Source organism: Megalopta genalis, chromosome 2 (assembly GCF_051020955.1).
Source record: "Megalopta genalis isolate 19385.01 chromosome 2, iyMegGena1_principal, whole genome shotgun sequence".
In the NCBI taxonomy this organism is placed as follows: domain Eukaryota; kingdom Metazoa; phylum Arthropoda; class Insecta; order Hymenoptera; family Halictidae; genus Megalopta; species Megalopta genalis.
Window position 1 is genome coordinate 22292819 of NC_135014.1, and position 23095 is coordinate 22315913.

At 35.4% G+C, this 23095-nt stretch overlaps 1 protein-coding gene across 8 annotated transcripts in view; it reads left to right on the forward strand.

The window, feature by feature from the left end:
* Nucleotides 1-23095, forward strand: part of jus (EB domain-containing julius seizure protein) — a 60021-nt gene that overhangs the window by 11193 nt on the left and 25733 nt on the right. Inside the window, exon 1 of one of the 8 annotated variants that reach the window (XM_076518743.1) lies at nt 3674-3918. The exons of the other annotated variants lie outside the window; for them this stretch is intronic. Within the exon in view, the coding sequence (XP_076374858.1) occupies nt 3885-3918 (34 nt within the window). The 5' untranslated portion in view covers nt 3674-3884. Of the gene's footprint in view, nt 1-3673; nt 3919-23095 lie in introns of those variants that run through there. 8 annotated transcript variants of the gene reach the window in all.

The window sequence follows — 23095 nt, forward strand, 5'->3', positions numbered from 1 at the left end:
CCTTGGACTAATTGCTCGAGCCACCGGCAACATGCGGGTCACGGAGAAAGTGTTTGTTCAATCGTTACGGTAAACTCGCTCTTTCTTCCCGTAATTCGTACTTATTTATTTATGGTATTGCCATTCGTCGATATTCACGTGCACGTGAAATCGTTGCGCGCCGTTCGTTAACGCGAATAACTCATTGTTAACGTGCACCGCGTGTTGACGCGGCTGATATTGGAAATATTGCATCAGTCGAGTTCTCATTGTTACGGAAATTGCATTCGTTATTAACGCGATATTGCGTGATGGAGTTTAAAAAAGCTATAATTGGTAGTTCGATTATCGTTGTCCACTGATTTATGCCGCAGCTGCTTTAATTATTGACGAGGAAGTTATCGAAAACAACATAATGCGACGAATGTTTCTGTTGTAACGGTGGTCGATGTTGAAAAGTTTATCTCTAGTGAATCTTCTTTCTGGAGAATTTATTAAGATGTATATTAAAAGATGTTGTAAAACGAGTATTGACTGCATTGGAGTCGAAACTTTGACTCGTCTAAAATAAATTAGGCGTTAGTTAGTTTATGAATCGTGTTGTGGTGAACAATTACATCTGAGCCATTTTATAAATCATATTATGATGAACAATAACGTATGAGTCATTTTGATGAATCATATTATGATGAACAGTGCCATATGAGTCACTTTTATGAATCATATTATGATGAAAAGTGGCATATGAGTCAGTTTTATGAATTATTATATATTATTATTATTATTATTATTATATATTATTATATATATTAATTAAGATACATTAAAGTCATATTATGGTGAACAATTACACATGATTCATTTAATGACTCAAATAATGAATCATGTTGCTATGAATATTCTGTACACCACATTAATTTAACAACGATGCAATATTTTCAGTACTGTACATTTTGGTGACTGTTCAAAGAATTGCACAATGCAAGGCAATCTAGTACGTTGCCAGTTTGCTCCAGCTAAAAGAGACTTTCGATGATTAAATTTTAATTAACGTGCGATAAAGTTCTCAGTTAGCTTTTTGGCAAACGAAGACGATTCCGTTTATTACTTGTTTTTCTCTCGCAAGGAGTTACAGTTCTCTCTCTCTCTCTCTCTCTCTCTCTCGAATTTTCGTGAGCCCCGCTGTTGTAGGCTTCGAGAGTGGCTTCATGCCAAGCTAACCCTAAACAAAACCCTAAGCAAGCTCGTATTGGCTGTTTCCTCAGGCATCGATGCAGAAGCATCAGGTAGCGCATACATATTCAACATCCTCTGTATCAATCGCAACACCAAATCTCGTTCGATATGAAACAGTCCAAAATGCACAAAAACCTTTTAATTACAACGTTTATGCTGTAGCTGGTTTGCGTTAATTTTCCTTTATTTTCTCAATAATGAAACACAATATTGATGCTACAGCATTGTTTGACCATTTGCTTAGGAAAAATTTGGACCCCCCGTTCTCAAGACAAATGAAACAATTGCTGCGGTCGAGCAAGCTCTTCTATTCGAACATTGTTCAAACAGATTCAAACTTTCGCAACCGGCATAGTTAAATATTTTCCTAGCACAGTTAAATTTTCTCTTGTACTCTAAGCTAACAAGAAAGATTAAACATGTCAGAGTACAGTAAATTCGTCCTAATTTTCATTCAGCTTGTAAACAAAAATGGACAATTTGGGAAGAGAAGATACGATTATTCGAGTCTTGCGCATCGTCGACAATCGGCAATTATAAAAATGTGCCGCGAGACTCGAATAATCGTATCTCCATTTCCCAGATTGTCCATTTTTGTTTACAAGCTAATGGTAAATTGGTAGGAATTTATTGTACAGGGTGTCCAAAAATTATAGTATTTCCGGGAAATGAGGGGTTCCTGAAGTAATTTGAAGTAACTTTTTCCTTAACGAAAATGCAATCTGTGATATTGTTTACGAGTTATTAACGAAAAACACTGACCAATAAGAAACGAGCTCGCCTAATCAGCCAATCAGCTGAACTGGGCTTCCACCGTTCGTTGGCTCGGCCACCTTGTGCTAGCTGAGCTCGCCTCTCATTGGTTACTGTTTTTCGTTAATAACTGGTAAACGAAGCCGCGGATCGCAATTTCGCTAAGGAAAAAGTTACTCCAAATGATCTCAGGAACCCCATATTTCCCGGAAGTACCATAATTTTGGGATATCCTGTATGATGTTACTTTTATAATTCGAAAAAGACATTTTCTACGCTAGAAAATCGATGCGGCACATTTCTCCCGCAAACAACGCAATTAAAAATAAATCCTCGGCGAGATTGCGCCCGAACGAAATACAATTAATTTTCTAGAGAACTACGCCGCGTATACCAACACCGTAAGTTTCGCATCGAGCCGCGCAATTACACAGTCGAAGGGACCGGAATATTAATTCCACCGCAGTCACAATTAACCGTGAAGGTAATAGCGAGCATTTTAACCGTAAAATCACCGCTACAATTGAATACGTTTCAATTTTAATTGGCCTGGAAATGCGACGGGTTAATCCCTGTACACGGCGTTCCGCCTTCGGTCGCTGGCGTGTCGTGATGCCGATGCGTGCAGCAGCAAGGATAGTCCTTGCTAAGTACATATCGTCGGGTTCTCCTTCTGGTCGATAGAAAATTATATTGCCGGCCACTGTGACAGTAGGGCACCCTTGAATTTCTGCGACGCAGTCGCGTGGTTAGCAGCCGCATTCACAGTGCGTTTACCGCATCGTCGAATAATTACAAAGTTCATCCGAGTGTGGCTTTACACGGTTCAATTTCAGCCTGGGATTTCTCTCGTTTATTTATTTATTAGCCAGCCGCGACACGGCTTCCCGCAAAACCGCTTCCGAACTCCCTCAATCGGCCCTGGTCGAAGTTGCTAAAGCCTCGGTAACGATCTCAGCGAAACGTGATCTTCAGGGATGTTTTCTGAAGGAACGACTGCTGACGATTTTTAAACGACTATGATATCTAAATGTGTGTGCATCGTGCAACTTGTAGCAATTTTTTGGTTTGAGATATCTTGGAAAATGGCTGAGTGATAGCGATTTTCTTGTTGTCGTGATTTAAGAGACTTCTCGTTCGACTTCTTTCATCTTTAATTATTTTTGGATTCGAATTTCCGGAGACAATGTTTTTCATTTTTAAATGAGCAGAAGTGCGTGCAGTGTGTAACCTGTAGTTATTTTTTGGTGGAAAAATCTTGTAAAATGGCTGAGCAATATCGTTCTTCTTATGACCGTTATTTAAAGGAACAGAAAGTCTGTTGAATTTCTACGACTTCTACTTTCGTATCCAAATTTGAATAGTCAGTGCACTTAATTTTTAAGTATATTGTCTAAAAGTGTGTATATTGTGTAACTTGTGGTAATTTCTTTATATAGAAAATTTGAAAAATACCCGAGTAACAATATTTTTCCTGTAGCCATTATTTAGAGAAAAATCTCAGCCTTCAATTTATTAAACCATTAAATTAAAATTGAATGTATACGAATCTAATTTATTAAATCGTGGTAACTGGATAGTCGGTGTCGTCTCAGTGTCGCCGAGAATCTCGTTCGAACAAGTAAGGATACCCATGAAAAACCAGTAACAGTCAACAGTCAACGGAACGAGCTTGCGATTCCTGACCACCGTTCACTATAGTTGCGTGACTGGACCCATCACGCGTGCTTGCAACGAGGAATCGTAGTCGTATCTTTGAAATATAAAGTGACGCAATCTTTTATGAACAACACTGGTATCGTGATCATTGTTCTCAGCCGAGAATCGCGTTCTAAGAACCCTTAACACATTGTGAAATATGATTCGTTGCTTAATTGTGAAACGTGATTCATTGCTTCTCATAAAGTGTATTTCCCATGAGTAGCTTATACCTGTGTCTGATGTCAACCAGTAAGTAGATAAGTTTTCTTGACGATGATGAAGATTTTCGGACATTAAGCTCGTTGATAAGCCAAATGTTAGTTCCGAAAATGGCGTAACCCTAAAATGGTACTTTTTCGACTGTGGCATGTGACGTTGAGTTCTTTCTTAAACAAAATCTTTCGTAAACAAAATTCTGTAAAAACTTGCTAGATCAGAGAGAGTGTATTTGCAGTGTATCATATCGAAAAATGGTGTAAACACACACTGAACAATTTTTGGTACGTAGTTCGAAGTTGTAATTATCTGTTCGAAAATTTTGTAATAACTTGCGAAACAATTTTTTGGTGTACGATTTTGGTGTTGCAAATCAAGGAGCATTATATTTGAAATTATTCAGCAATGCAGTCGTTAAAATCAATCATAGAATGTACTGGAGAAAATTTGGCTCGAATTAGGATACCAGTGAACAGTTAAATTCGATTGGATGATGGTAATAAATAATATTTTTCCATAGCGAATGTACTACTGTATGTATTTGCAACATTATTATTACCAGACTGCGGATTTTACGCATTTATGGCAAAAATAAGTAGATCAAATACAAAGCTATAAAGACATTAGAAGAATTTCAATTGTTATCGATTTATAGCAATTATTAAAAGAAGAAATATAATATTTCATAATTACTAAAATTACTAAATATTATATTTCTTATACTCTCAATTTAGACAATTATTTTCATCTGACTTATATTTTTACGATTAATTTAGACAATTACTATATTTTCAGCTTATTACAATATTAAAAGAGGGAAGACAATTTTTATTTTGTATAAAACTCCGCAATCTAATTATAACACTACTTGTATTACATATTTTGGATACTAAAGTAAAATATGAAAGTCGAACACCAAGCACGGCTTCGAAGACAAATGACTCAATTATCTCATGGAAATTTTCGACACGTTTCCACGCTATGCGACAACGAAGGGTGAGCATTTTCGAGAGAAGAATATACGAGATATCCGGCCGATAGTAATAAGAAAATCGAGAATACATTCGTCGCATTCGATCGCATCCTACCATTTGTATTTTGCGGACTGTTGCGAAATGGAGCGTAGAACATTCAGCCAATTTCTCAAGTATAAAGCGCACAAAGAAACAAAAGCGGCAGCCCTGGATCGATCGATCACGGTATCATCGGCGTAGTTAATAGTGCGATCTAATGTGTAGTCGATTGTTCAGAGACAGTTACAAATGGATCTATCGAGTAGTATCGAAACACTTGCCCAGAGAACAGTACGAAATCGGAAGCGATGCTTTTCAAGCCTTATTTTTCTTAAACATCGTTTAAATATCGTTTAGATGTATATGTTACCGTGAATGACCGAAATCTGGAGAATGTCGACTTTCACCGGTGAATGTCAACATTCACATAGTCGCTTGGTGTATGTCCGAAATATTTGCTAAATGCCCTTATTTCTGACTTACACCGGTAAATGTTGACATTCACCTATCTGTGATTGTCGACACACACCGGAGAGGGTCCGAATGTACAACAATGTAATGAAATATTCGATCTTTCACCGACGTATTTGGTATCTGTTGACATTCACCGGTGAAAGTCGACATTCTCCAATTTCGGTCATTCACGGTAACATATATAATATCACAACAAAGTATATCGTTGCATTCGGAAGAGCCTACAGAATCGTTCTACGTGAAGAGCAATCAAATAGCTTCTACGGCTAAAGTACAAAACATTCTTAAAGCTGGAAATTCAAAACTTCGCCAGCAAAATTAATTATTTGAGAAAGTCGATGCGTCGGAGATGCACGCGTTGATTCAAAAATTATTTAAACATGTTTAAATGTTTATAATGGTATAACAATATATGTCATTGTATTCGGAAGAGTTTGCAGAATCGTTCTATATAAAGAACATTCGAATAGCTTCTACGGTTGCAGTGTAAAAAATTCTTGAATTTGAAAGCTCAACTTCGTCGGTAGATCTCGGCAATTTTTTGTGCGAGGCATCGGGATATTTGCAGTTCGGCGTATTGGCTATCGAGGAACCCATTATCTGCATTAAGAAGGCCGTCGAACAAGATCGAGTGCCGGGAAACAATGCGTGTAGCCGAATAAACCGTAATGGGAGCGCGGTCGGGAAGTCAGCGTCTGGGCAAATAGCTTTTAATTACTGGTGACAGGGGTTGCCGTGGCCTTCTACGTGGTGAAGATCAACAGGACCCATATTCGGCGATGGGAACAGGGGGCCGTATATCCAGCGTATGTACAAGTGTAATTTGAAACGGGCTGGCCTTAGGGTGTGTTCTAATTACGCGTCGAGCCGTCTGATAAAAGAGTTGCCCTGCACGACACATAGAATTTGCACAAAAGCCTGTATCCGGGGTAATTAAGTACCGCGACCCGTTTGCCGTGGGTTCCTTGCCCGAAAATAAATCTCTTATGATCGAGGAGCGGTGGCGTCGTTCCTCCGCAAACAAAGCAGCTGGCTGAGGGTATCGGCGCTGACAATGAGCGATAAAGGGGGCACGGAATTCGCGTCTCTTCTTCCGATTCAATTTTCTACACCGTCGACTCACCGCGGCTCCAGAAACTACACTAAGTACGGTACATTAAATACATATAATCCGATTGTCGACAGACCGTCGATAATCGAACCGTTATTATTTCGCAGAAACGAGTCGTGCAACAATAAACCTGATACAAATACGTTGCATCTTATAGCTGTAAAACCAGCTAAAAATGTTTAGTTTTTATAGATTGCAGTTATTATAATAATGGAATTTCAGTTATTCAAACTAATTGAAAGAGCACAAGCTTTTGGATAATATATTAATCATTTAAATAGAATGGCAGATTAATTGTTTATTAATAGATAATAGAATGGGATAATAGAATAGTTGTTATAGTAGAATGCTGAATTTAGTGTTTTTTAATTCGTATAATGAATAAGATTGCATATGAACAGCTTCAGTTCAAGTTATTTTCGTGTGAAACATGTTTGTTAATTTGCGCAATGGATATTGTAGTAATAGCGTAGTGAACAGCTTCGGATCGAGTTGCTTTCGTGTGAAACATATTCGAATGATAGAGAGAAACCTGACTGAAGTATTCGGACATCGGATAAGCTGGAAATATGTTAACGATGACAGAAAATACAGATTGTATTTTTTAAATGAACAAATTCGTGTAAACATGATAGCAGTGCAGTGGAAACATATGCAACATTTGCTGCAAAATCGACCATTGTCATTCGAGCTTATTACGTCGCGTTATTGTCATTGGCAAGTATATAGAATATCAGGTAAAATTTGTTTTCATTACGGGCAAAATGTATTTTTGATTCTCATACAGAGACCGGCAAGAAATTATAGGTCAACCCAATACTTTGAATAAATATAGGAAGCACTTTCGTGTGCTTCGATGGCTTCGATACGAAATACATTCGGCGTGCTTCGTAAGGTATGAATATTGTTTCAATACAGAATGCGTTCCCAATCTGGGTTATCTATAATGAGGGCAATCGTGCATTTCGCGGTTTGAATCTGTAATTCTTATCGAAGTTTGCGGAACTCTCGTCGACCCTGATTCATCTCAAAGGTTGTAGCATGAAAGATATCGTGTAAGATAACACTTCGTTTTGTATGATGATACTTCGTTGTATCTGAAGATACTTTACACGACGATGCTTGAATTTATAATAATAATTAGACTACGGATCTTTATGCGAAATAAAAGTTATGCGCATCGATTTCAAGAAGCAAGAACTGCATAGACATGTATTCCTGTCTTCAATCATTTTAATCAGTTACGAATAATATAAACAAATTGCTAAATTAATCTAATAGTATCACTGTTTTCGGTTTCATTCATTCATTTTTAAATTACCTAAATAAAAAGAATAAACAAATCTTTGCTATTAGGATAGTACGAGAATGAATGAAACACGTGAGCTACTGTTTTGAATAGAAAAAGAAATAAGGGATAACAGAGTATTGATTCGATTATTTTCGATTTTATGTATTCCATGAGAAACTCACAGTTTTGTAAAAACGATGGTGTATCATCAATGTACCATTGTTTCCAGATTATGATCAGAACAATCAAGCGAAAAATAGTAGAATGTGCATCGTTAGCTGTTGGTTCTCTCGGCCGATGGATAGCGAAGAAGAGAAAAATCAAAGAAGAGAGCAGATTATTGATTCTCTTCCGGCAAGTACACAGAATCGTATGAGAAAACGAAATAAAAACGGCAAGAACGTAGCTCGCCGATACTGGAAATATGTTCTGTAATATCTGAGATCGATGGAGGCGCGCGAAACGTGACTGGAGCTTATGGAACGCGAATAAACTGCGAAATCTCCTATCAATTCGGAATTCTAGTCACCTGTGAGTACCGGCTAGAATGTAATACGATATGGCGCGAGATTCTTATCGTGAAATTGTCCATTCCTCGAGATATGACTTTAGAGAATATTCCGATTATTATTAACAATATAAATAAGATATCGAGTACGGTCCCGGATGCAGTAAAATGTCTGACTAGAATCGCATTGCTTTGGGTGGGTGCAACATTAGAGTCATATTGTATTGCATGCATTATCTGACTAGAATATTGTGTATATATACAATATTATATAATTCTTGATGTCATTTGAAGCATCTTTTTCCTTAACGTAAATGCAATCTGCGGTTTTGTTTACGAGTTATTGACGAAAAACACTGACCAATGAGAGGCGAGCACGGCTGACGCGAGGCGGCCTAGCCATCGAGTGAACGAAGCCCAGTTCCGCTGATTGGCTCGGCCGTATAGTGCTAGGCGAGCTCGCTTCTCATTGGTCAATGTTTTTCGTTAATAACTCGTAAACAAAGCCGCGGATTGCATTTTCGCTAAGGAAAAAGTTACTTCAAATGACCCCAGGAATCCCTCATTCCCCGGAAGTACCATAATATTCGTATAGATATATATGTAGATATATATTTATTCATTTTAATTTAGCAAGTTCATTTAAAGGTGCTCTAAAATGTCTGCAATGTACGAATATACTAACAAAAATTTCAATTGTATTGCATCCAGTATCTGACTAGAATCGTACTGTATTGAATGTAATGCTTAAATAGAATATTGATTAGAATATAATGTAATAACTTACTAGAGTACTGACTAGAATGTAATACAATAGTTCTAACTAGAATACTGACTAGAACGTAATACGATACTTTACAATAATTTACAATATCCTAATACAAAATTTTCCTGATGAATTTACTCACTTTACAAAATCTGTGTCTAAAAAGTATCCCGGTTGTCATTAGTAATTATAAACAAGAAGTAGACCTGTGCACAGCCTAGAACGGAGAGTTGCAGTCGTTTCAGCAAATTTTCGTCGCTTATGATAAAATTGCGGTGGTAAAACGGTCGACAGCTTTCCTAATATGAAAACTGCTGATAGGTCGGAAAAGTTTCGCAAACGGTAATCAATCGACGTGGCTCTCGAGCTATTCCGGCGAACTCGTTGCGACAGATGCAACGAACGATTATATTAAATCAATTAAGCCACTCCTTGGGGAATAATGAAACTTAGATAAACATAGACACACTTGTTGTATACTCGTCGAGTTTGCACTCTCTATTATAGACCTTATGAACATGAACTGCACCTTGATACGAATCTGTTCATTTAAAACGAGAATTCGGTGTTCTCGACTAAATTGCTGCAATTGTGTTTCCATTTGAATTTTGTATGGCTAGATTGTATATTTTAGCGATTCTATCTAAATATGAATATTGAAATTATTCAACCATTTAAATTTCTATCTAGGTAGTTCTGACCAATTTGTAGTTTCTGGTGCAGTTTAATTCTATGTATGTTGTTCTAACGGTATTCTAAAATGTCTGAAACGTAGGATTATGCTTAACTGAAATGATAATTGATGCGATAAGATGCGCGTACCTGTTGAAACACTAATTTGTACACCAGAGTGCAGTTTAATTCAGGAAGTTCGTTTAAAGGTGCTCTAAAACGTCTGACATGTACTAATATAATTAACAAAATTTTCAATGGAAGTATTAAAATTTGTGCACTTTGAATAACAGATAAGATTATCATTGCTCCATGACGTATATTTGTATACTCATCGTATGCAACTGAAGCATTATAGAAACAACGATAATTCCTGTGCATTTTCATAAAATTGAGTATAATGAAATGTACGAGTTGCAATGAGAATTTATGTACAAAGGGAAATTTAATTTCATGCAGTCAAAAGCCTGTGAGAACATATTTTAGTGTTCCTCGATTTCTGTTATTAATTGAGACATCATTTATGCATTTATTTTATGCATTTATTCTATGCATTTGCTGAATGCATTATTGTATGAATTTATCGCATGCATTTATTTTATTTATTCATAACAAAATTGTGTAAATCTGAAGATCATCTAAGGATACTCTTATACTATCTTCGTCTAATTAAAACAATTAGGCACGGAAACTTTCGCTTTAAATTCTGTCTCACTGAACAGCTTCAGAAAATTTCTATTTCACATTAAATTTTGGCTAACGAATAATATATAAATATAAGAGTATCATGTAGAAAATTTTGTATATAATTAGCAAGAAAAATGAATGTACAAATTTATAATAAAAATTCAATTTATAAATAAACTAAGATAAAAATTAGATTCGTAAAATTTATATAGAAAAGTAAAAATACAAAAATAAATAAATTTATAGGGAGACTAAATTTGTATGAAATTGATAAAAATGATTATTTTGTATATGATTTCATTGAGAATAAAATGTTATATAATTATTTAAAATTATTCAATTCGTACATTTTCTAATAAAAATTAAATTCATGTACTTTATAATAAAAGCTAAATTCACACATGTACAAACTAATAGTAAAAACATTTGTAATTCGGTTGTTAATAAATCAGCGTATAGATTGTTGTTTCCGAAAACAATTGGTCATAGAGATCGTAACAAGTCCCGGGACAAACGGTTGCGTTAATTGAAGAATTCTCGTCCGAAAGTGGCGTTGAAGTAGCCGAGTCCCCGGCCGTAGGAGAATGCACTCCTTTGTTATTTTTGTTGGACAAAGCGTTCGTTAGTTTTTTTTTCAGCTCCGGTCCCGTTTAATTTAGCCGAGCATGTCCGAAACGACGCGCGCCTCCCGACTCTTGTTTGCCGCTTGTTACAGGGTGAACGATCCGAACAACAGACGTGCATAAAGACACTGCAGTCTGCACTGCGGACTCACGTGCAGTTAACTTTCTGCCGAACTCGCGGCCCTGTGGCTCTCCGGCTGCTCTGCTGCACCTTTTCCCTAGACTTGAACTAGTTCTGAATTCGACGTGATAACAAACAACGGCGCGGCCCGGCGCGAACATTTGCTCCTGCGAAATCGTGCAACTTTTCACGGAATTAAGACAGAGCGATGCAACTTTTCTCAAATGAAAACCGCGATGCTATAGCACGTGGGAAAAATAAAGAGACGCGATGATGGATGCTTCCTGACCGCGAAAGTAATGATTGAACTTGACCTTTTCTGAAAAGATCGCAATGCTCTTCAGATAATTTGGTAAAAATGCTATTATTCGGGAAAATCGATTAACATTATGGATTTTTTAGTTTACATTCTTTAAGAAGGATTTAATTAGTATTTTTGTATAATATTTATTCATAAGCGCTATGAAAAAAAGATATTACATAATAAATTGTTTGATTATTTATCGGACAAAAGGAACCTTTTTAAAGAAAAGAGTTTAACAGTAATTTTCATGGTAAAAAATTTTTATTATTTGCTGTGTTTATATTCTCCTTGTTTTATAATGCTTTTACTTTAGTTTTAAAGAAGTTTTGTGCTCTAGCATGCTTGTGTTAAAAATTCTACGATTTCGTCAGCGAATTGCCAAATGGTTCCACCGCGTTCCTGAATTGTTGCAACATAATCACTGAGACTTTCGCCATTCCGCGGTAACCGGCTTCGAACGAGTCCGTAAAGGTGCTATTTACTGCGCAGAAAAACGAATTTGTAATTACGAACACTTTTTGGTAATTTTACGTTAAGATAACTATTTGGTAATTTTATATTAAAATAATTGTTTGGTAATTCAACATTGGAAAGGGGACAAATAAAAGGAGACAACAATCCTAGCAATGATACCGATGAATATGAATAAACTGACTTATTGTCCGCGGGAGAAGCTCGGATTTAAATAGTTAAATATTCATCACAGAAAGAGCAGAATCGGCGCTTGTGTAAATTGAACTTTTCGAAGAGGATTGAACATCAATTGGAACGCAAAATTGAAAACCGTTCTCCTATGTTCGTAGAGAAGTTGAATTGCGATAACCACTGTTCGCTGAAAAATTCCACTGTCAAATTTGCATAGCCATTCGTTCGAGTGTTTCTTCTGCATTTCTATGCAAGTATATATATCTGATATAATTTACTATTCATTGTATGGCATAAATAAAAATGGCAAATTTCTCTCAAAAACTTCAATCACAGCAGAAGCAGCGTTTTCATTTTTCCTAAAAGGAAAATTCAATTGCGATAAAATAATTTGGAAAATGACTTTCGCGTGGTGTTGGCGGTTTCATTTTTTAATAATTAGAAAGCATAATTTAATTTCCGCTTTGATTTCATTTAAGCTACAATTTAATTTTCTGGACTAGCCGGAGACAGCATTATCCTCCGAGGGATAGCAAAATCACTTTGATCGAAATTATGTAATTAACATAATGTTCTCCTTGCGTAATGCTTTCACTCTAGACCGTAACATTGTTGCCCGGAATAATGGGAGGACAAACGACGCCGGAAATTAATATAGAATAGAACAGGTCGCTATCCATCCTCATAATTAATATCTTTTTTAAAGGTCGCTCCGCGCAAGAGACGCAACAAAAATGCTCGCAGCTACCTACACCTTTCTGAAAGGAAAAGCTTTCTTTTTTCTCTACCGCGCTCTTTCACAAAATATAGTGGCCACTTTCAATTACTGAAGTGCCACGATAATTTTCTTTTCATAATTTATCCGGCTTTTAATCCCAGAGGCAACGCACCGTTCGATTAACTGTCGCAACTATACGAACACGGGAATTAATTCCGTACAATAGGACCGGTGTTTTTCCAAGGGAGAAAGCTACGAGCCACTTATTGATCACTATACTGTGCCGAAGCAATTGCCAGTTTCGCTACATTAAGTTATTTCAGCTAAGAAAATTATGGGACACCACAAATTATATATAAACTGGAGTTAAAATATTAAATTGTTTTAGCTAATACATTAAATTATTGTGGAAATAAAAATTGTTGCACTGTTATTATTCGAATCGACAAAATTGCAAAAGAAATCTTACAAAAGAAAACTGTACAATACCATAGATAAAATCTTAAATACTATTAAAACAATAAATTGTTTTATCCGCTAAAGTTGTAAAATTGCGAAGTTGCACTAAATTGTGTTCTCAATAAAAATTGCAACATCTTTCAAAAATACGCTATCGTGAATATTGGAATGCATTGTAAATTGTACTCAATAAAACTAAATTCGCCAATAAAACTAAATTCCATTTAAAAACAATCTAGTACCTGTATCGGTGAAAAACAATTGAAGTGTCTCGCTAATGGTAAAGTAATTAAGTTGAATAATTAAGTGTTTCGGCACGTGAAGTTAAATCGCGTTTCATCACCCCGTCGTAAAATATTTATGGAATACACAAAACTTCTTTCGAAACCGGTCCGCCGTGTGCCATACATCATACCGCGGCTGGTACCTGCGTGATTTCACAATCAATTTCCAGTAGGCATGGAACTTATGGTCGCTCGTCGTCCTGTATCGTGTGAAACAACGCTAAAGCCAATCCCCTGGCAATTTATATCGAAAAACGTGATCCTCCGAAGAAAAAAAAAGGGAGATCGTGACCGCTATTTTGTCGTGCGAGCTCTCAATATCTTTTCCTGTTTGATAGAATTGCGATCCGACGATGGAACTTCTTTTAAATACAAGCTAAAACATCGTAGAACAATGCAAAAATAGTTGGAGATTTCGTGAAATTAATTAGAATCATCGCTTCTATGATGTACAGCCTCTAATACTCGGTCTTTTTTTAATAAAAATATTACCTCGTGTGCATATTATGATTAATCATTTTTTTTTGAAACTTTTGTTAACGTATATTTTAAGGTACCACTTTTAGTTACGTTAGTAAACATATGAAAATTTAAATTAATTGTTAGAAAATAAAAATAATAATATTTACAAATTTTCTAACATTTTATATTCTTTAATAGAAACAAATTTTTCGCTATATTTACAAAAATATTTTAGAATTACCATAAATTTTTCATTATACCTACAAAAATTTTCTAGAGTCTGACAGTACGAGTTCTATGAAAGGTCAACTTCGATAAATGTTTCACAGGTGAAATCTTGTGTGTTATCTTTTCTTTACATTTTTCCCTTGTTCCCTATTGTTTTAGCTTTCGTTTAAAAAAGGTTTCATTGTTCTATGTCGATTCGTCGGGAAGCTCTGCGATTTCGTTGGAAAAATGACCAAACGCTCCCGCGGCGAATCGTTTAATTTCCATTCGCAAACAGAGCATTCGCGAATCACGTCACCGACGTAACAATTGGATCTGATAACAATGCGGACAAAGGCAACCGGTCGGAAAACTAACACGAAAACCACTCCGTCTCGCTATTAATAAGTGAATTGCACGCGGAAATGGAATTACCGGAACTCGTTTCTGATCCGACTCCGCGCGATCTCGGGAAAGTTTTATCATTGCTCTCAGCGGGAGCTGTACTAGTATACGATTCAGTACTGGATGAAGCAGTATTGCAAAAGACAATGGAAATTATTCCCCAAATTCTGTTACATTTATTCGTTTAAAGTAATTATTCATTTTCGTGCTAATGAAAATACCATTTGGGCAAATGTATTTCATAAATTACGAAGTAATTAACAATGGAATGTTTGCGCAAATTGCAATTTCCGCGGTTAATTTTATGGAAATTAAAATAAGGGAAACGATGCTGCCATTGACTAATTAATTCTTTCTAGTGAAAATGAAAGGAACGTGTTCTTATTCATTAGTACGCGTGACTTTGCATTTTATGAATTCACGTATCCTAATGCATAAACGTGCAGGATTTAGTTGTGATACATAAATATGCATCTAATTATGGTGCACAAAAATTTTGCTTGCTATTATTTGAATAGATTTTATCCATAAATAGCTTCGAAAATATTTTATCAATTTATTGACTAAATTAATACATTAATAAATTATATATTAATTTTTATAATGTGTCAACCAAAAATCAATAAATTAATAAATTATAATATATCAACTAAATCAATCCTTACTTGTCAAATAATTTTATCAATTTACAAACTAAATTAATAAATGAATAGCTTATACAATGATAAATTATAATACATCGACTATATTGATAAATTTATACATTAACAGACCATTGTTCAGAAATTACAAATGACAATATGTGTCTGGAAACATTCACTGGAATAGTTCCTGCCAACGACAACAGCAGAAAATGTCCGCGTAAAACGAGACGTTACGGAGGTAGCCCGCGAATTATTCAGGGCGCAGTCTACCAACGCGCGAAGCCGTAGCTCGAAATAATTACATCAATAATTTATGACGTCATTGCTCTTCAGATACGAAATCATTGAAATATTCAACGTTTGATTGCAGAAACGAATCTCTGCGGAGAATAGAAATCCCGTTTTAAATTCCGGCAGATATTTAACGCCAATCATCATTTAGCAACGTTTTCTGCACCAAGATGTTAAATTATGTTTCTTTAATGAAATGTGCATGAGGCTGACTGTGTCACAAAATGCAGTATGCAATTATATTAAAAATATGAGTTTTAGTGACACATAATTCTTGATGATTTATTTATTAGTGCATTTCTTTAATAGTTTATGTTGTACACAATTATAAAATATAATGTATATATATATATATATATATATATATCTTTTATAAAACATAATTATATATAATATATATTTGTTACACGGATGTTTATGCGAAATGAAAATTGCCTGTATTAATGCGAGTAATAAGTGAGCAGAATAAATATAAATATGTTTCTCCTCTCTCTCTCTCTCTCTCTCTCTCTCTCTCTCTCTCTCTCTTGATAAATTCAGTAAGTAGATCATAATGTAACAGTTCTTTGAAAGTTTTTAAATGTTCTCATTCTTTCATATTTGATCTATTAATTTTTGCTTCAAATGCATAAAATCCACAGTTTAGTTACAATATAATTATATAATATTTTTATTATTGTAATATTATTATTAATATATTTATTATATAATATAATTATATATAATATAAACTATTTAAGAAATGCACCAGAAAACAAATCGTCAAAAATAGTGAGTGATCATAAAAGTAGTTCAGGTTACAAAGAAGTGTCTCGCGAGTGTTATAGTGATTTGGACGCAACGGCGATGCAGAAATAATTTTGCATAAAGATCCGCAGTTTACTTATGACCCCTGAAGGGACGCATATTTGCATCGAGCCGCAGTAGCAGGCTGCCATTATGAACTGCAGGTCCGATATCGTGTTTCGATTTATTCGACGCCGTGTGGTTTTCGACGAAACCACGAAGATGAGTGTTGCACACTGATCACGCCGCAATAACCGCAACTATCTGTTGCATAAGATTTCCCGCGACTGTCGTGCTTAATGGGATGTTTTAACCATCTAGTAAAAATGAAAAGCAGATGCAGACGATAAAAGTCATTTGTCAAACGGTGCAACACCGGTGAGGCTCCATGAAACCTTGCCGGTCATTTTTCATCAATTAGGAATCTTGTGCACGATGCAACACGTTCCAGATGCATATAGGGAACACATGATTTGCATTCCACTCGTTTGTGCAATTTAGAACGAAGTGCTACTCTTGGTTTGCGCCCGACTTCGTTGTAATGACGATTACCATATTTTCAAGTTGAAGTGGATCGTGGTATTTTAATCGTTTCTTCGACGAAAGATTTGCGAAAAGTTGTTACAATAATGAATTTTCATTGCTTTATTCATCGTTCATTACCTTATTCATTATTTTATTTATTGTTTCATTCATTATTTCATTCATTACTTCATTCATTGTTTCATTTATTATCTTATTCATGACAATTATATTTCAGAATTATTTATCATCATAATTTTCATATTTATTTCACAATTATTTATCATTTTATTAAGATGTTAATCAAACCTGTAATACTTAGCAATGATGTCAACATCAGAATTCTAAATTCCACCACTTTAAAAACAAATAACCAAAAATTAATTTTTTATTCATTCACAAGTCATTCTAATAGTACGTGTCTATTATTTTCGATTAATATAATTGTAAATTGTTTTCATAGAAAGAATTTAAACAATTCATTCTAATAATACATTTTTATTATTTCATTGACAATAATTATTTTATGAATTGTTTTTATGGAAAAAAAATTTAAAAACTCTTTCCAATAGTACATTTTTATTATTCCACTAGTTTTGATTATATGTAATACCTAAAATTAATGTTGGCGCAAAAATTATCCATTTTGAAAACGAGCTCCTTCTTTTAAAAACAGAAAAAAGTTGATTTTCACTTTTAAAACGTGAAGTTGAATGAAGTTTTTCATTGCACGACGAACTCGAACTCGAAGAAGAACTGCTTCGGAGTATTTCACCCCGTCGAGTCCATAAAACGATTTTTCGATAGCTAGAGGGCTGCACTGAGGCGACATTCTATTTAAGCAATCGATAGTACTCGAGTTCGAAATCTTCTTATCTGCTGGGATCCATTAACAGTAATCGAATACCATATAGACCGCAAAGCTGTCTGCGAGCTCGTTAAAAGAACAAATTCACCCCTGCACTTCTGCAGATCGTTTCGAGGAGATTGTCTAAACGAAAATACGTGTTTCCACGATACATTTAAATCCTCGATTCAACGTCTGTGATTAGAGAAACAGCTTTATGGATATTTGCGAACGGCCATTTTCAACCTAGAGAGAACTCTAAAGATCGAAATATTCTTGTCTTTCGTGTTCTTAATCTATTTGTGCAGCTAGATAGGAAAGTATGATGAAACGCCGCCGTCATTTTATCAATTGATTAGCGAGTTAATCATAAAAGTGAGCACAGTCTTTGTTTATTTTCTCGATATTTATAAATAGTGTACGTGAACTTTCGTGACTGAATGTATACCAATTACGACCTTCGTGCTAATAAGGGACAATTTACGCGAAAGGGTGTTGAATAAATAAAACTTCAACCCCTTCTTGTGGAAAAGAAAAAGCAAGGATCTGTTAGAAAATATTTTGAGCACATTTTTTAATCTTGTTTTATTTTTTTTATTAACCCTGTTTGAAAAGGAGGTGTAATTATCGATGAGAGGGTTGAAAATAGTGGTAGTAAGGCAGAAAATAAATACTGTGAATTAGAGGTACAATAAATAGGATAATATAGAATTTTGAAATTAATGCAACAAATTCATAAATGTTCATCCAAGTAACGGTGTTTTCGAGGTGAAAAGCAGCTGTCTACTCCACAAAAGGAGATATGAATTCAGTAAATACTATATTGGGGAATTCATAAAATAGGGATTGAAAATTCAATAAATACAATAACTTAGAATTCTTAAAATGGGAATTGTAAATTTAACACGTTCTACCCGGCGCATTTTTTCGATGTCTCTATGATTTTAATGTCTCTAAATTTTATTCATATTGAAAACAACTACGACAAATAGATTTTTTTTATTTCCCAATGTTTATTATTACTTTGTCCCTTCCCAGGTATCTAACTCAAAGTATGGTTTTGAAATAAAATTATAAACATTTATGGACCACCGGTGGTCCGCGCCGCCAGGCAAAGCAAACTATGAAAACAATGCCTGTGGACCACCGGTGGTCCACGCCAGGTAGAACGTGTTAATAAATACTATAATTTAGCATTACTGAAATGGGGGTTGTAACACAGTAACGAAAAATTCCTAAAACGGAGTACGTGAATTTAATAAAATAGGAGTTGTAAAACCGTTGTTCAAAGAACATAAAAATTATAATTATCAAGGATTCCCAACTAAAAATCTTAGAAATATTAGAAAAAGCGATTTCGCTGCCAACATTGGAAAGGGCAGACAGTTTTTCAGAAGACAAACAGCAATCTGCTCGACGATGGGGGTTGTTTAAATTTAATACATGCGATAATTTGGATTTCCTAAATAGATAAAACTTGAACTTCCAGTAAATTCAGTAAATTCAATAAACTTCAGTAAATTCAATGAACACAGTAACGAAGAATTCTTAAAATGATGATTGTAAAACATGGCTGAGTGTATATAATAACGAAAATTATCAGAGTTTTCGGAATAAAAATCCCAAAAATATTAGTAACAGCGTCTCCACTGACACGGTTGAAGGGGGTAGAACGTTTTCCAGGTGAAAGGCAGCGACCGGCTCCGCCAAGGGGGTTGTTTCTCGGTGAGTGGCTGTTGCGTGCCGTGACGGTAACGGTGACATGCGACGATATCTATCGTCCTCACGCAATGTTGTGAACGCCGGCTGTACTTTTCGCCATTACCGTTATTATGCGACTTTTCACACGAGTTGCCGGGGCGACTGTTGTGCGGTATGCGCGAGCTCCACGTCGATCGAGGATCGGGGTTAAACCGCCTCGTAGCGCCGACCCGTCGGGAATCGATCTTTATAAAACCGCCAACGTCGTTAAGCACGACACCTTGCCCCTGTGCATGTATATGGCTGTGCGTGTGTGCCGGAAAAATAATGGAAGTTGATCAGTTCGTCAACTAATTGATCCACCGTTAGATATTTGGCGTGATTCGAAACTTTTGTCGACCTGAGCCGAGGTCGCATTAGAATATTTTTTCTACAAGCAGAATTGTTGTAATATATACATTTCGTTATATGATATCCGTTTATTCATTTCAATTACGTATCTTGTCGATAGAAGGAAATTGCTGCTATTTCAATCATAACTGGTTTAACTGAAACATCATCTGCTATATCAGATGTATTTCTGTAGAATTTTATTTGAAACAAGATTTTCTAATTTTATATTAAAGTAGGCAAAGGAAGCTAGTACTTGTCGTTTAACAAAGTTGCATAATGATGTAGCATAATCGACAATGTTGATTTATGCAATCGTGGATGCAATGGAAAATGAATTTCGAAGAACGTTTGAAGTGGATAAGTAGATGATTAAGTTTAAGCGACAGAAGCCCTGGAATTGCGTCATTAAAAACAAGAACCCTTTACAGTGACGAACTATAGTAAAAATAAAATACACTTCGTTCGATTGACCCTGCTGTTGAAGGATTTACAAAAGGAGAACGACGCCATCCGGCTGACATTTTATTATCTATTATAGAATCGCGGCCACCCTTTGCCGCAAGTGTCAAACACAAGAGTCGCACTCGACGTATCGATGGAAAAATTCGTTATCAGTGTGAAAGATAGGAGGGAACCTTTCAAAACAGTAGCTCTCTGAATCAGATCCTGGACACGAAATTGAACCGCGAGGGAAACTAGATTACTAATGCCGCGTTGTTTTAACGAGATTCTATTAATTTCATAAAATTTCATCTTCTCGGTTTTAGACTGTTATTTCATTTGTATTTATTCACTCGACTCGTAAGAAGAAAGAAATTTTTATTCGGCTATCTATTTACTTATTTAGCGACGTATATTTCTCGTTAATTATTTGTCCATATATACTATATTTGTCTATATATTTGTCTCTCTCTCTCTCTCTATATATATATATATATATATATATATATATATATATAATTATTTGTCTATAGACATACCGGTATATACCGAATTTCTCTTTGAATCACCCTGTACACTATTAACCTTATTAGGCCTATTATATCTGAAACATTGTTATTAATATCACGGAACAGATATGTCGATACTTGGAGTTCTTCATTTATCAATTAACGTCGGATCCTCGTGAAGACATAATTGATCGATATTGCCGTGCCGGTACCGTCATAGTGACGTATTGCGTATGTATATTTAATGCACACTATATGAAATTACGGTTTATACAGCGAGTTACAACGAACGTATTATTTATGACGATGTTATTTAATATTAATTTTTCACAGTGCTTTCGAAGCTTCAATTAGCAAAATTTAATTAACAACGCAAAATTTAATTTACCACCATCTTTATGTTTTACGTGGAGAACATTCAATTAACCTCGCGCATGCTGCTATTTAAAATTAAAACACGTAGCATGACGTTCGGAGAATTTATGACACATTTTATAAGAAGACGCGTCGCATTTTATGAAACATTAAAAATCGTGAAAATTCGAGGAAATGGGAATTATTGTGTACAATTGAATGGAGAGTAAAATATTTAATTGTTTTCAATTTTCACGTGCTACCAGTTTTCTATTCTTAATTTATATTTGCAAAACTTATAATTCCGGTGTGCATGTTCTTTACGCAGTTAAAATGCACTTTTTAAGATTTTTAAAATTCCAAATGAAACACAATTTTTAATTTCTGCTGAAACAACGTTTAATTCCTTTTAGTGCATTTCTTTATGCACACGAAGAATATGCACTTAGATAGATCAAATACACTTTTTAAAATTGCCAAATTCTAAATGAGGTACAATTTAAAATTTTTTACCGTAAAACTTTTAATTTCTGAGTGCACTTCTTTGTGGAAATAATGAACGTGCACATTTAGATGCGTGAAATGTACTTCTTTAAATTACGCAATTCTAAATGAACCGCAATTTGTGAATTTAAACTGTAAATAATAATTTGTCAAAAAATATCATCCTTCTTTTGAAGAGCAAACCTATAATAAGAGCAAACCTTTCCAATAAACCTACTATAAGAAACGTTTGCTAGCATAATCTTTAGCTCGCTGGCCTAGCCAATGGAATGTCGAGATCCTTCCATATCATAGACTGCAAGCCGCGACGCATTTGCGATGATACGACGAATTCCTGATCGAAATCGTTCTAATAGTAGCGAAGATGTGGTCGCGATTATAAAGAGGTCGGCTAAGCGTGTTACAGGAACGAATGCTATACATTTAACTCACGTGTATCGATCCGGTTGGAAATTCATTCCGCGGTTTATAGGCGCGAATGGCCAGAGCTAAGCGACCGGGAGAATGATCTTTCCACCTCTGGAATTTTCTTTCTACCCTGGAGAGCGATAAATCATATCTGGCGTCTGTTAGAGCGGCCATTTCGACGGCAGAAAATGCCGTATAAATTTCGTGTTTGAGCTGCTCCCTCTAATTGCTCCACGGCGGCGGATCGAAGTTCCTCTCCAACTGCAGCTCTTTATGCAGTTATGGCATTCATAAAACACGAAAATCCCAAAAATCTGCGTTAACAAAAATTTAATCTCTTTGAGCCAAAGTTCGACCATTTTCTATTTTTAGATACTCGAGAACCTTCGATTTTACTATAATTGTCCTACAATTTTGCTATACTTGTACTGAAATTCGATCGATTCAAGACATGAAATTACAAATAAACCATAATTATTTGAATTCGTATTATTTGTATTATAATGATAATTATTATTGTCCTAACACGAAGCTACGAATTGTTGAATCTTCCGACATAAAATGGAACTTTTCGTTTATAGCTTTTGCAAATTAGTTTTAAGAAATGAGAACTTGTGGAAATGTTAGCAGACGTTGAATTGATGATGTATAATAAAACTTATCGGCACATAACGGCGCGCGAAGTAGTCTCAGGCTTGTTGTTGAAGTACTATAGCGGGATCGGTTCGAGCGTAAATATCGGCCATTACAGTCGCGTGAAAGAATACAATAAAGTCTTCGTTTGAGCTGCAGATAAGCGTCGAAGCTATCGAACCATCTGAAAGTATCTATGACCAGCGATTTAAATAGTTTATGGCCGTTCTACGCCCTGGATTTTCTTATTTCCACCGACTTGAACAAACAAGTGGAACAATGCGCGTCGTTTTACTTTTACATTTCGCCGCGCCAATTGAATATGCACCTCGTACGATAATAATAGTTATTGGAATTGTTTTTAACGAATATAGTAATGCGCTGCTCCTGGAGCACGTTCCAATCGGCTTCTCGTAGAAGAATTTAT